The 14778-nt window shown below is 41.1% G+C and overlaps 1 protein-coding gene across 6 annotated transcripts in view; it reads right to left on the reverse strand.

The window, feature by feature from the left end:
* LOC412916 (ETS-like protein pointed) overlaps positions 1–14778 on the reverse strand; it is a 114166-nt gene that overhangs the window by 26681 nt on the left and 72707 nt on the right. For all 6 annotated transcript variants that reach the window (XM_026443509.1, XM_006565536.3, XM_006565539.3 and 3 more), the window contains one exon: positions 5503–5619. In XM_026443509.1, the coding sequence (XP_026299294.1) occupies positions 5503–5619 (117 nt within the window). The remainder of the gene's footprint in view (positions 1–5502; positions 5620–14778) is intronic.

The raw sequence follows: 14778 nt of genomic DNA on the forward strand, positions 1-14778 counted from the left end.
ACGCGATTACGATGCGTAATTCGTATATATAATGCGGATAAGCGGGAGGAGAGAAGAAAGAGAAGATCTGGTTCTTAATGGAGATTTCTTTGATGGAGAATGTATTTATTTTTGCGTTTATCGAGGAATCGAAAATATCTATCCGCTTGAAAGTTATATATATATATATATATATATGTATTATAATGTGATTCATGGAGGAAAAAGAGGTGATTATTAAAGTTTTCTTTAAACGAGGAATCGAAAATATCTATCTTAAAAATTATATATATATATGTATTATAACAATGTGATTCATGAAGGAAAAAGAGGTGATTATTAAAGTTTTCTTTAAGCGAGGAATCGAAAATATCTATCTTAAAAGTTATATATATATATATATGTATTATAATGTGATTCATGGATAGGAGAAAAAAGAGGTGATTATTAAAGTATTCTTTAAGCTAGGAATCGAAAATATCTATCTTAAAAATTATATATATATGTATTATAACAATGTGATTCATGAAGGAAAAAGAGATGATTATTAAAGTTTTCTTTAAGCGAGGAATCGAAAATATCTATCTTAAAAGTTATATATATATATATGTATTATAATGTGATTCATGGATAGGAGAAAAAAGAGGTGATTATTAAAGTTTTCTTTAAGCGAGGAATCGAAAATATCTATCTTAAAAGTTATATATATATATGTGTGTGTGTGTGTGTGTGTGTGTGTGTGTGTGTGTGTGTGTGTGTGTGTGTGTGTGTGTGTGTGTGTGTGTGTGTGTGTGTGTGTGTGTATTATAATGTGATTTATGGATAGGAGGAAAAAGAGGTTGATTATTAAAGTTTTCTTTAAGCGAGGAATCGAAAATATCTTGACGCCTGTTGCTCTAGTTATTCGAAAGTTATATCGACGCAATTGCGAGAATTATTCGAGGAGAAGAGAAATATCGATATTTGTTAATCGTTGCGTTTAATGATATAATTCACGAAGAGGAAGAAAGGTGATTCTTAAAGTTTTCTTTATGAATCGTGACGATGCTCTGTTTTTGTAGATTCAGGCTTATTACTTTTTCACGTGGAAATTGTATCGATGCAAATATAATTCATAGGGAAGAGGAAGAAAAATTCTTGGAATGGAGAATAAATATCGATATTTCTTAATCATCGAGGAATCGAAAATTGCGTTATTATTTATAGGGATAGGGGAGAGGAAGAAAAGTTTTTAAAATTTTCTTTAATAGAGGACGAATATCAACACTTGTAAATCTGAAAATTTAACTCTATGACGGTGCTCTATTTTTGTAGATTTATTATTTCCATGTTCCAAAATTACATCGACGCAATTAGAAAAGTTGAAGGGATGATTCTTGAAACTCTCTTCAACAGAACCCTTTAATTTCTCTAAATCTCTTACTCGACAACAACTTCAACAGAAAATGCTTAATTCCAGCTGAATAAATATCCAATAAACGTATTTTCAAACGTGAAGCCTTGCAGAATTGTTCCAAAATCTTTCGAAAAAGCGGTTTACACGTTGGAAAGGCTCTTTTAAAAGAAACGGAGTAATCGTCGAAAGTATATGAAGGGGGGGAGGGCCGAGTGTCGTCAGGGAGGCGAGAGAGAGAGAGAGAGAGAATTGTGTTAACAGCGGTGACAAGGAATAAGTTGGGCAAACATCGGCGCGATCCTCAAATATCGGCGGCGTTCCTCTTTGATCGTGCGGCGCGCCGTTAGACACTCGCGCTCCGAGTCCACTCTTTGCTCTCTCTCACCTTTTCCACTATTTATGTATTATCGCCGATCCCCGATGCTTTTGCCCGCGCCACCAATCCCCACGTTTTCCACGAACGCCCTTCCATCCCGCCACGGGAATCGCTGCCGCCCCATTCATAAAAACGGACTTACACTCGCGAGTCACGTAGCGGCGGGGATCGGCTCCACGATTTCGATACCGCCATCCGATCCTTTCTTCTTCCCTTCCCCCTGCTCTTATTATGCGTCGGTTACACCTTTGATTTCTCGTCCACGAACGATGCCACCCCTGGATGCCGATCAACGAGGATATCGGAATCGAATAGCGTCGTTCTTTCGATTTATTAATCGCGTTTTACGAATTGTTCGATAATTTAAGCAAATCCTCCCAAAGGGATACGATTTACTCTTTTATTGCTCTTTGCACGAGATTTTTTAAGAGAAATGAGAGCGTGGAAAATATGGTAAGTATTTGATGCTTCGAGTTTTCGCTTAAGATTTTTTATTTGAAGGAGGAGCGATTATAGAAAGAGAGAGGGAGGATAACGCGAATTTTGTGAAACGAAAAGGGGGAGGCGATCGTGCAGAGATATGGGCGAACGGAGATAATCGAAGCGCGCAGGTGTCAAGCTGTCTCGGCGATAATCGAGAAATACCGGCCGTGATTTCGGTCGGTTGGTTTAGGAAACCGTCCGTCGCCGCCTTATGCGAGGCCAGTTTACCTACGATACGACGTACCTGCCCTCCAGTGATAAATTTCACCGGCCTCTCACAGGTGGACAGGTGGATGCCAATTTCTCTCTCCTCCTCCTCTTCTCTTTCTCTCTCTTTTTTTTTCCCCCTCCTTTTTTCCTTTCGTTTCATTTCTATGGATCTCAGTGGCAGATCGACGAGATGCCAGATTACGAGAGCATTACGACCAACGTTTCTAATTAGACGCCATCTGACGCCATTTTTTTCTATCATCGTTACACCGCGTTATCTCCGATCGTTGCTTTCTTTCTTTTTCGATTCTCTCGCGTTTTTATTATAGAGAAATGTCTTTCTTTCTTTCCTCTCTCTTTTTTTAATAAATTTCGAAGGAGATGTTACTCTCCTTGATCGAAGACAGGCGGACAACATTCTGACCATCGAATCGGTACGCGCCAACCTTTTGTCTCTCGATTCGACGAAAAGGATACTTGCATCCTTGGCGGCGCTTATTATTCATAAGAAAGGCAAATTGTGAATAAATCATAGGAACGTGTGCGTCGGTGGTGGTGGTAGTGGGGCGCTCGTGACGTCTAGAAACGCGATCGCGAATGCACGCCGTGTCTCGTTGCAGCAGGTGCTCTCCGCGCCTCTCCTCCCCCCGTCCGTCCACCGTTCGTAGCACGCGCTGTATCGGGAAGCGGATCCAGACCACGTTTCCCGATTATCCTCCCGATCGATCGAAAAATCACTCAAACCGATCGATTTTAACCAAAGATAACATACACATATTACAAAAATAATTTTCTCCTCGGTGAATAATGAATCCTCCCCAATTTGCATACAACATCACTTTCCAAAATCCAATATTGCAAAATATCCCTCCAATCCTAACCAATAACAAGACTCCGTAGATTCGATCGTTTCGTGGCTCGAAGAGATCGATTAAGAAGACAGAAAAAAAAAAAAGAAAAAAGAAAAAGAAAGGGGATTTGAAAGTGGTTGGTGGTTCACGGAGGTCAGAGGACTGTAGGTGATCTGGCCGGAGGGTACGAACCCGGGGCATGTAGACCGGAAGCAACGTCACACCCGCGTGGCTCTGAATGCGCATACCGGATGTGTGGCATCGGCTCCCCATCAGAACCATCAACATCACATTCACAATTCTTGCACATCGCCGCCTCGTCGCACATCGCATCACATCGCGCGCGCGCGCACGCATCGACGCGATGCACGCACCAGCTCCCCCCTCTCCTCTCCTCTCCTCTCCCCCCGGTTTCGAAAGGGCCGCTCGATTTTTCGACAAATTTCACCCGCCCGCGCCCGACCGTGACTGATTGTGCAACGAGACGAGAACAACTTTTCGCCTTTTCTCTTCCCCTCTATTCTTTCCTTCGTTTCTTTTCTCTTCGTGGATTTTGGACAGGTTCAATATCGTTCGATATCGCGCGAGAAGGTTGTAAGAGAAACGTGGAGGATTGATTATATTGGGTTGGCAACTAAGTAATTGCGGATTTTTTTTTTGAAAATCAAAGACAATTTTTTCGTGGAACTAAATAACTTTATTCCGTAATGCGTTGCCCATTTTGATCAATGACCTTTTGCCATCTTTCAGGCAGCATCATAATCCCACGTTCGTAAAACTTGTGGTTTTTATTAGCAAAAAGCTGAATCAGGTACGATTTGATATTATCATCGTTATTGAAATTTTTACCATTCAAGGAGTTTTGTAAAGATCGAAACAAAAAGTAATCGGATGGTGCAAGGTCAGGACTATATGGTGGATGCGGCAAAACATCCCAACCAAGCTCCAATAATTTTTGCCGAGTGACCAAAGATGCGTGTGGCCTTGCATTGTCACGATGGAATACAACAACTTTTCGATTTGTCAATTCGGGTCGCTTTTCTTCAACCGCATTGTTTAATTTCGTTAGTTGTTCAATGTAGACGATAGAATTGATCGTTCGGTTGGATGGTAAGAGTTCAAAATAGACAATTCCTTTGTAATCCCACCAAACTGATGACAAAACCTTCTTTCGATGAATACCAGCTTTTGACGTTGTTCGAGCTGATTCACGTGGCCTGCTCCACGATTTTTTCCTTGATATTGTTGTAAATAACCCATTTTTCATCGCCAGTTATCGGTCGTTTCAAAAATGGATCATTTTCATTACGTTTCTTTAGCAAATCGCAGCTGTTAATGCGTCGCGTTAAATGCTTTTCTTTCAGTTCGTGAGAAACCCATGTATCGAGTTTTTGAACATAGCCAAGTTGTTTTAAGCGGTTTTCAATGCATGTACGCGATACATGAAGCTTCTCTGCAATCTCACTGTGTTGTACTGTGACGATCCGAATCGATTATTGCTTTGATTAGGTCGTCATCAATTTCAACTGAAATCCGCAATTACTTAGTTGCCAACCCAATAATAAACGTTAAAGCGATACTTTATGTTATATTTTTTTAACTAGTTAGTTTTCAAATCTGATTTTTTGGAATTTTCAGATCGATTGGATTGGAGTAGAGTAGAACGTATGCAACGATTTTTGAAGCGAGAGACGGAGAGAGAATATAATGGTGTTACGTCAATTAAAACCTTGGCAGATTACGCGGGCAAGAATAATCTCTTCTATGCAAGAAAAACAAGATCAATAATGTTTCTCATTTTTGATTAAGTAATTGCATTCTAATGGTGATTAACGTTCGATTTATTTATCATTAAATGACAATTTAAGATTAAAACGAATATCTGTTTTACTTTAATATCGATTTATCAATATTGAAATAAGAAGAAGAAAAATAAAGAAATCAATAATCGATAAATCGATATATACGAAGAAAATATATGTTTTTTCAGATGAAACTGTCAAAGTTCGCGAATCAGGATCGCGGCAATGAGAGGATAATTAGAAATCGTCGAGAAACCTGTACTCCGTGCATAAAGAGAAGGGAGCAAAAAACAGAGAGAGAGAGAAAGAAAAAAAGAAAGAAGGAATGTTTTCCGCGAGATTGGGATATATCGAGAGAAGAAAGAAGAGGAGGAAGAAGAAGAAGGAAAAAAAGACGGCACTCACCTTTGGTTATGTTGAGGCGGACTCGTTCCTTCTCCCAGGAGGCGAAAGAGGCCTCCAGGGCCTCGGTCATCTTCTTGTTGGTCCCAGGTGTTAACGGCGGCACTTGTGCCGGTATATCTGAAACGCGACGATACATCCCTCAATTATTTATTAAATCTCTCAATTTAATCCCGATTTATTCTTCTCGAGCAAAAAGGTTTCGATTCGTTATAAAAAAAATAGTACAATTCTTCAGATAAAAATCTTCGATAAATTACGAAATCTCTTAAAAAAAGAAAAAAATCTAAAAGAGATCCTATTTTCCCAAAAAAACTCCGTAAAAATCACCTTCAAAAATCCTAAACTCTTCTCACGATCCTCGCGAACAGAGGATTCGAGGAACCGTAGCAACAACATTCTCTATCAAAATCGTCGGTAGGTGGTAAATTTTCCTCGTTTCTCGAAGAAAGAGAAAGAGAGAGAGAAGAATCGGGACCGGTGGATGTGTGAGAAGCCAGGTTAATAGTACTTCTCACAAAGCGGCGTGCACGCGCGCGTCATCGTGCAGAGAGAGAGAGAGAGAGAGAGAGGCGCGTGTACAGGGAGGAGGAGGAGGAGGAGGAGTGCGTCAGGTGTCGCGGCGGCGGCGGCGGCAGGAGCAGCGAAAGCGAGCAGAGGCGAGGGGGGCATGCACACCATCCTAGATAGCATCGTCGTAAAGAGGGGTGCAACTGGCGGGCAGGTGCAGGTGCATCGTCGTTGTAGGTACGCTTGCTCTATGCCGCGCACAACTCGGCGTACGCCTTATGGCGCCGACGATGCTCCTCTTCTTCTTCTTCTTCTTCTTCTTCTTCTTGTCCTCCTCTGCCATGTATTATTCTTTGTCCTCGATGTAGCGGGGAATTTTTGAAATTCGTGGATTTGACGAGATTGTCCTTCGCCCCCCTCCTACTCTTCCTCTTTCCCTTCTTCTCCGCGACGTATTATTCTTTGTCCTGGAATATAATAGGCTTTTGGAATTCGTCGAATGGAATTTTGTCCTTTGTTCTCTTCGTCGCTCCATTCCAATTAACGTTTTTTTTTTTTTTTTTCGGAAGTTGAAGAAATTCTTGCTTCTCATCGCGATGTGTTATTCTTCGTTTCGAATATAAATAGAGTTTTGAATTTCGACGAGTTTCTTTTTTTTAACTCGTCGAGTTTTTGGAAGAGTTGAAGAAGAAATTCTTGCTCTTCATCGCGATGTGTTATTCTTCGTTCTAAATATAAATAGTTTTGGATTTCGACGAGTTTTTTTTCTTTTTGCTGTTGAGTTCCAATTTTTGCAAGTTGAAGAAAAAATTCTTGCTTCAGGATATAGTTTTAGATTTCTTTCTTTTTACTGTTGAGTTTCAATTTTTGCAAGTTGAAGAAGAAATTCTTGCTCCTCACCAGTTCAGGATATAGTTTTAGATTTCTTTCTTTTTGCTGTTGAGTTTCAATTTTTGCAAGTTGAAGAAAAAATTCTTGCTTCAGGATATAGTTTTAGATTTCTTTCTTTTTACTGTTGAGTTTCAATTTTTGCAAGTTGAAGAAGAAATTCTTGCTCCTCACCAGTTCAGGATATAGTTTTAGATTTCTTTCTTTTTGCTGTTGAGTTTCAATTTTTGCAAGTTGAAGAAAAAATTCTTGCTCCTCACCAGTTCAGGATATAATTTTAGATTTCTTTCTTTTTGCTGTTGAGTTTCAATTTTTGCAAGTTGAAGAAGAAATTCTTGCTCCTCACAGTTCAGGATATAGTTTTAAATTTCAACGAGTTTCTTTCTTTTTGCTGTTGAGTTCCAATTTTTGAAAGTTGAAGAAGAAATTCTTGCTCTTCATCGCGATGGATTATTCTTTGTTCAGGATATAGCTTTGGATTTCGACGAGTTTTTTTCTTTTTGCTTGACTAGTTCTATATTATACAAGATAGCTTAGAAAGATGCTTCTCTTCTTCTTTGCGATGTATTCTAATCTTCGAATGTAACTGGTTTTCGGATATTCTTGAATTGGACTTTGATGAGATTAGACGCGATGCTTTTCTTTTTCTTCTTCGATGTACCATTCTTTCTTCCGGAATTACAGTACAGCTTTTGAAGAATTGGAATGGATGAAATGGATTTTGACGAGGTTATCCTTCGTTCGTCTCTTTAGCAATTCCAATCAGCAGCGCGTTTGGAAGAAGTTGAAGAAGTCGTTTCTCGAGGAGGAAGGCGTAGATTGAGATCGATAATTGCACCCTGGTCTGCTTAACATGGAAATTTCTTATCCTGTTTCTTTCTCTCTTTCCTTCTCTTTTTAATGACGAAATCGATCGAGGCATTTTTCGAACTATTCCGAATCGACGACGATGACTTTCGACAACGAAAACGACAACAGATAATTCGCTCAATTTGAAATTTCCAAATTGAACGTTCGTGCAATTTTATATTCGCAAAAAAATGTCACGGGTCGGGATTAAGCAGTATATCACGAGCAATTAGTTTAACAACAATATTCTGGCCGGGAAATGAACGAGCACTGTTATGCATAATTTTCTCTTTTGTTACAGTTCTCGTTTCAGGGTGAAAAGATCAAGATCCTAGATTAGACCGTGACTTCATCAGCTATTAGCGATATAATAGGTTTGAAGTAACACCACTCGATTTAAACTATAACGACCCCGTTAAATCTTCCATTGCAACCATCATACACACGCACACATATCGCATACATACATGCATACACTCAACACGGGAAGCGTATCTTTTTATCTGGAGAAAGCAAAAGACCTGTGGTCGCGTGTGTTACCAGGCCACTGCTTATGTTTTCATACCCGCCAACCACTGTATCTTATCAAAGGCCTCGCGCTGCCTTACGTTTCTTCCGTTTTCGATAAACAGAAATTATTCTCGTCCAACAGTCAAACCTCTCTCCCCCAAAACCATTCTCTCCTCATCCAATTTAAAACGATAAACGAATCTACCCGAATCTTAATAAACTCTTGAACACATTTGGAAAAGAGAGGGAAAGAAGAAGAAGAAGAAGTGGACGAAGGCGAACTTAGGATGGCGCGTCGCGATAAAAATCGCGAGCGTTTCCTCGGGGATATCTGCACAGCTGGATTTGCATGGGTATAAGCTCTTCCAACGGCGTACCGCCGAAAGTCCATTAAGTATGTATGGCGTGCAGCCACGGTAAGTCTCCCATAAGCACCTTTGTCTCTACGCGGACAGGTACGCGCGTGTGCGTGCCAGCCACGCACGAACACGTGCGCGCCGCAAATTTGCATACCGGCGCGCGGTAACGAACGTACAAAGTATCATCATCGTCGACGACGACGACGTTTCTCGTCGAGCCAGGGAACACGGCTCCCTAGTTCGCCTTAAATGGTTCTCGCGAATTTGACACGCGATAGAAATAATAAACGATTCTTTCTCTTTTTTTACGAAACGGATTTTAATTATTCTATCTCGATTCTGAAGTCGAATTTTGAGGGATGTCCACTCTTTTTCTTCGTGCCGGATTATAAAAATATATCTCTCGACTCGAATCGTGATTTGAAAAAAATTGGTAAGGTTGTTCGAATCGTTCCAACATCTACAATGTTGATAACGTTTTGAAACGGAACGTGACTGGTGTTTCAAGGATAACATCGTCTCTTTCGACTGCATAATTAATCGCAAATCTATATATATATATATATTTTTCTTCTTCCAATTATTATTTATCGTTCAATTTATAATCTATTATATTCACGCATCCAATCCAACAATCTTCTTCCTTCCTTCCTTTGATCGATCCCTCGATATCGACTCTTTTCCTCTTATCTCGATCGAACAAACCCTCCTTCCAACAATCGTTTCAATCCTCGATCGAAAAATCACGATTCATAACACGACCTCGGTAACGAAAACCCTGAAAACAATCCTTTTCCACTCGTGTATAATTCAATCGCGGTTTTCCTCGACGAGTTACCCAAAAAAAAAAAAAAAAAAAAAGTCGCGATGCCGCTTCTATTTCGATCCATTGTGTTGTTTCCGCGAAACTGCACACATCCGATGGACACCCCGTGGCACGGGTGCAAAGTGTATCAGCCGCGACGCGGAATTATTCATCGCGACTACTTTGACGAGTGCGCGTGGTGGAACGTGTAATCGAAGAAGAAGAAGAAGAAGAAGAAGAAGAAGAAGAGGAGGAGGAATCGAAAGAGCGAGGATCGAAAGAGCGAAGAGGCGAAGCCGCCGCCGGAGGAGTCGAATTGAAAACCCACGTGCCACGGCGCAACGCTTGCCCCGTGCTCGGAATAACAATCGGGCCACATTTGCAGGAACGACGCCTGTGGCTGCCTCGTTCCGAATGCCGTGTATGATCGGCCGCGACGAGCCCTGCCCGCAAATGCTGTCTCTCCTCTCCTCCGCTTCGGGAGCAACACTCGAGATTATTCCAATTTTCCCACCATATGAAAATCGAATTTCTCAAATCGAAACAATGATTCAATGCCGAGAATTATTATACTCGAGGAAATGTTTCGAATTTCTATCCGATCGTTTTCCTCGATTCGAGGTTCGTTTCGAGGTGAAGAATTCGTGAAACGCACGAGGAATACTTAAACAGGAAACTTCTTCCGTATGATTTGTTTGACGAGGGATATCGGGATTTAAACCCTTTCGCATCATTTCTCCATTGAGGAAAATGTGTACTCGAACGAAGATTGTCACGTTTATTTATTTATTTATTTATTTGGATGAAAACAAAAAGATGTACAATAATTCCAATATAAAATATACGACAAATCTTACTATAGTCGTAGATTCGCCAATGGAGAGATGTAATAAAAAAAAGAGATTAAACCGATCCATCCATCATCGAAGCGTTCCAAGACGTGCAGTCGAATATAATCGCACAAACTTTCTCACGCAAAATCTTTGCAACCCCTTTGCAAATGTATGGAAGATAGCCGCGGGCCGTAATTACAAAGTTACAAGTGGAACATGTGGACATTTCCTTTCGTGCGACTAATCGTGTCTGATGTAACGAAACGGGAGGAGGAGGAGGGGAGAAGCAGGATCGGAGGATGCATCTGCGATTATCGATCGCTGGGACACTCGATCAGCAACCCAATTGAAAAGGAGCGAGCGCGGACAAGAACGATTAATCTTCTTAAATAATCGCTATCGCCTCTTACGCGTCACGTTGCGTTACGGATCTCTTGCGAATAAAATTTATCGCGCGCTTTGCTATGCGTCGATCGAAGAGAAACAGGAATATTAAATCGGGCGTATTCGAATGTTTCTTTTAAAGACGCGCTACTTTGCAACATGCGCGTCTAGACAGACGCACGCTGCTCTCTCTCTCTACCTCCGCATTCCAGCTTCTTGCATCGATACGAACTACTCGGCCAAGGTATATACTTTTATTCGCCTGTATTTAATCGCCTTAACTGTACAAACAACAACGTTTCGACCAATAACACGGATGAGCGAGGAGTTCTTGCAACTCAACGCGCGATAATTGAAATTGAACAAGAAACTTGAACGCTTAAATTATATACGTGCAGTTTTCTTCTAAATATATTTCGTAGAGAAGAAGTATCGTCTCCAAATATCCCGTTTTCTTATTGGAAAAAAATAATCGACGAGGATCGAGAAGGAGGAGGAGGTCGCGATGGCGATAATTCTTTTCTTTATTCCTCTCCTCTTTATCTCTTCTCTCTCTCTCTCTCTCTCTTCTCTTCTATTATTCGAAATAAAATTCGATATCGAGAACGATATCGAAGCCGAGTTGTCCGCGCATCGCTTAATAATCGAGTGGAAATGCAAATGGGTAATGACCCGCGACCCAGCCGACACTTGACCCGTTCAACATAAATTTGCATAGCTCGTTTTATTCGCGGCCAAACGCCCAACAAACGCTTATCGATGAAAAACACGTGAAATATTCCTTTTCTTTTTTTTTTTTTCTTTTTCACGATAATCTTAATTGACTCGAAGGAACGCATTTATATTCCAACGATCCACCCAAAAGGGATTTCTCGGCCTTCGTTAAAATCGAATTTATTACCACGTTTTCAGTTTCTCCTCTCCTTCGAATTTTTCTTTAAAATTAACCACGAAATACTCTCCTTTATGCGTGGATTAGATCTGTCTTCGGATATGAAACTTTTCTGTATGAATATTAACGTTAAGTTTAAAATTTTAATTAAAGAAATACCACGCTTCCTCGAATTAAAATAGGATTTTGTTCTTTTTGAATAAAATCACGAGTTTCGTCCCAGAATGTATCCTCCTTCCTTTCCGTCTTCCCTCGAAACAATTCAATAAGCCATTGTCGATCACTTGTCTTCCAACACGATTTCCATTCCTCGATGACCGTGCATTTGTCGCGAAACATTTTTCAATTGCAAAGCACGATACGATCATCTCCAATTTTATTCCCGAAATTTCCTCTTGAGAGGAGAGAATCGTTCAAAAATCTTGAAATTTTAAACTCTTCGAGAAGTCAAAAGAGAAAAAAAAAAAAAGAGACTGGAAAACATTATTAATGCTAATGGTTCGAAGATCGACTCGCTTCGAATCGAGGAAATTTTAATTGTAAATCGAATACAGAACAATTTCAGAGACGCACGAATCACGATTAAATAATGTATGCATTTGACGCAATTAACCGGGGAAGGGGGGAACAAAATTGGAGGAAAATGTTTGAAAATTTTTTCCTCCCCCCTCCGACTTTTCATCTCCACTCTCTTCTTCCGAAAGGAGAGGGAGGAGGGGAATTAAAAAGAGATCATGTTCCACGGCGTCGTAATTTTTCTTCTCCTTTTTTCCCTCTCTCTCCCTCCACCTTCCTCTCCTCCGCGTGGAGAGCCAAGCTTGTAGATGAGTTTTAACGGACACGGGGCACGTGCTGGCAACGTCTTCTGGCTTATCCCTCTTTCCACGCCGATTCTGGAATATACTCAGCAGCCAAACAACTGCGGCAGCTGTCCTGAACAAACTACTACTACTACTACTACTACTACTAGCCCGTGTGCACCACGAAATCTTCCACTCTCCTCTCGTTCCCTCGCACACACGTTCGAGTTCTCAAACCTTTTTTCTCTAACTGTCTCACCTCACAATGATTCCTCAAAATTTTACCTCTCTTTCTATTGTTCTAGCTTAAGATTAAGTCGATTGATTCATTTCATTCTTAATTTTTTTCTTTTCTTTTCACGGTTATATAAATGTATATGGAATTTTTGTTGCTCGTTTGTTACGTATCATGTTATGATAACAAGAGAGCGTCTTTGGAAATTCGAAAGAGATTTAATTCCGCGAGAAAGTTGTCGACGAACGAGCCAACAAAGCTTGGCAATCATTTGGAGGGGAGGGGGAAGAAAAATATACAGTTGGTCGTATTCGCACGCGAGGCGAGTGGAAAACGGGGCAGCAGTTTCGATACTCTTTTTTACAATTTTTCGAGCTGCTTCGTACCTCTTAATTGACACTTCCCTTTCCAACCCTTTAATTAAACGAGATCGAGAAAAACACCACTGTCGTAACCCGATTCGTTTCCTCGCGTTTCGAAAAACGAGATCATTTTCTCCTCTCCCGTTAGATCATTACATATATCATAACAAACGCAACGATTTTCGAGGAAAACAAATTTATCGCCAAGAAAGAAATCCTTCTTTCGAAAATTCCATCTATTAATCGCTGCACCGTCGATTATTAATAAGAAGGAAGGAGGCCACGAAATTGCAAACGTTCCGTCGATCGCTCTAATTAACGCAACGCACATGGCGCGCCACCGTTCTTCCTCTCCCTGCACTCGTACACCTGTTGCTCTCGGCGTGGAAACGCGCGTGGAACGCGTCCAACCGAGGGAGACCCTCTTCCACCCCTATGGGAAACGATTCCAGTGAATTGGAGACCGAGACGAGGGTCGAGGATAAAAATACCGTCAACGAAATATATACATCTTCGTGCAGCCGCAAATCTTCACGATGAAAATAGAACCGGGGAGGCTAATAATCCTCCACAATTCGTTCCACGTTTTCCAATCTCCTTCGATAATTCCATCTTTTAAAGTGATTATGTACATACGTGGAAGGAGCAGGATATCTTGTAGCAACACTGTGGTATGGTTTTCCTCGAAAGGGTTGGCTGTCAAGATTGTTCGGTAGCCGTAAGATAAGGCTTATCCTGTAAGCTTTGTTTGCGCGTCGTCGTTTCGATGGTGGAACAACCACGCCTCCGATCGAGCTTCAAGATATATATATATGTGTGTGTATAGTTGTGTAACACTGTTTCTGCGCACATTTTCAGATCCTTTGTTTCGTTTCTCGAACTATTGAATCGTTCGAATTGGCAATTGTCAAAAATTAATGAGTTTCATCTGTGCGTAGATGATCGGTCGAAAGGACGACGAAATAAATAATCCTGCGGGTAAAAGATAAGGAAAGCATTGCGACACGAAGAGAGAGATGATGCGTGCTCGATAATGACGGCCATATTAACGAGCAACTGTGGCGACATTGTTGATTATCGCGAAACCGCGTGTCTCGACACGATAAGGACAGGCAACGAGCGTGTTACGCTTAATAATTAACGTCTAATCGGCGAAAGTACGAATTCTCGTGGCGTGTTATTAATGTAACGATCGGTGTCGCGCCCGTTAAATCAGTCGAATCGGTCCGCGATCGGAAAAATAAGGGGTAAGGTGGTTATTTGCTTGGCGGGATAAACGAGCGTGAGACGAGATCGCCGTGGGAAAATTAAATTTAACCAGAAATCCAATTTTCATACATCGATGATTAAAAATTAGCGAAGATTGAAAAAAAATTACGTCTACTTTGTTCGAGGGTAATCCTCCGTGGAGGGAAAATTTAATCAGCCAAAACGAACAAATAAACAAATTAAAATAATTCTCAAATACCACGAAAATGCAGACTTCAGAGAAACCAAGGAAGAAGAAAAAAACCCACTATCGCTTTGCTCCAACTTTTGGTGGAAAAAAAAAAAAAAAGATTCCAAGGGAGGAAAAACAAGAAGGAGCGACAGGGGCATCGTTAGCCGCAGCGATTATCAGAAAACCGCGTGTTTCACCGAGATATGGTTGGCCGGCGGCGTGCGTCCCGTGATAACGTCCGCGGTATGCCCCGCCAACTTCCTGACACACATCCACCACGCTCCTCCGACCGATCTCCACCTTCATCCACTACCCCGAGGAAGAATATCCCAGGAATAAACGAGGATTGGTCGGTCCGCCAATTATCACGTTACGGATTCAACCGGTCGCGTTTCTCCCTCGACGCACGAT

This window comes from Apis mellifera, linkage group LG10, assembly GCF_003254395.2.
Source record: "Apis mellifera strain DH4 linkage group LG10, Amel_HAv3.1, whole genome shotgun sequence".
Taxonomy (NCBI): Eukaryota; Metazoa; Arthropoda; class Insecta; order Hymenoptera; family Apidae; genus Apis; species Apis mellifera.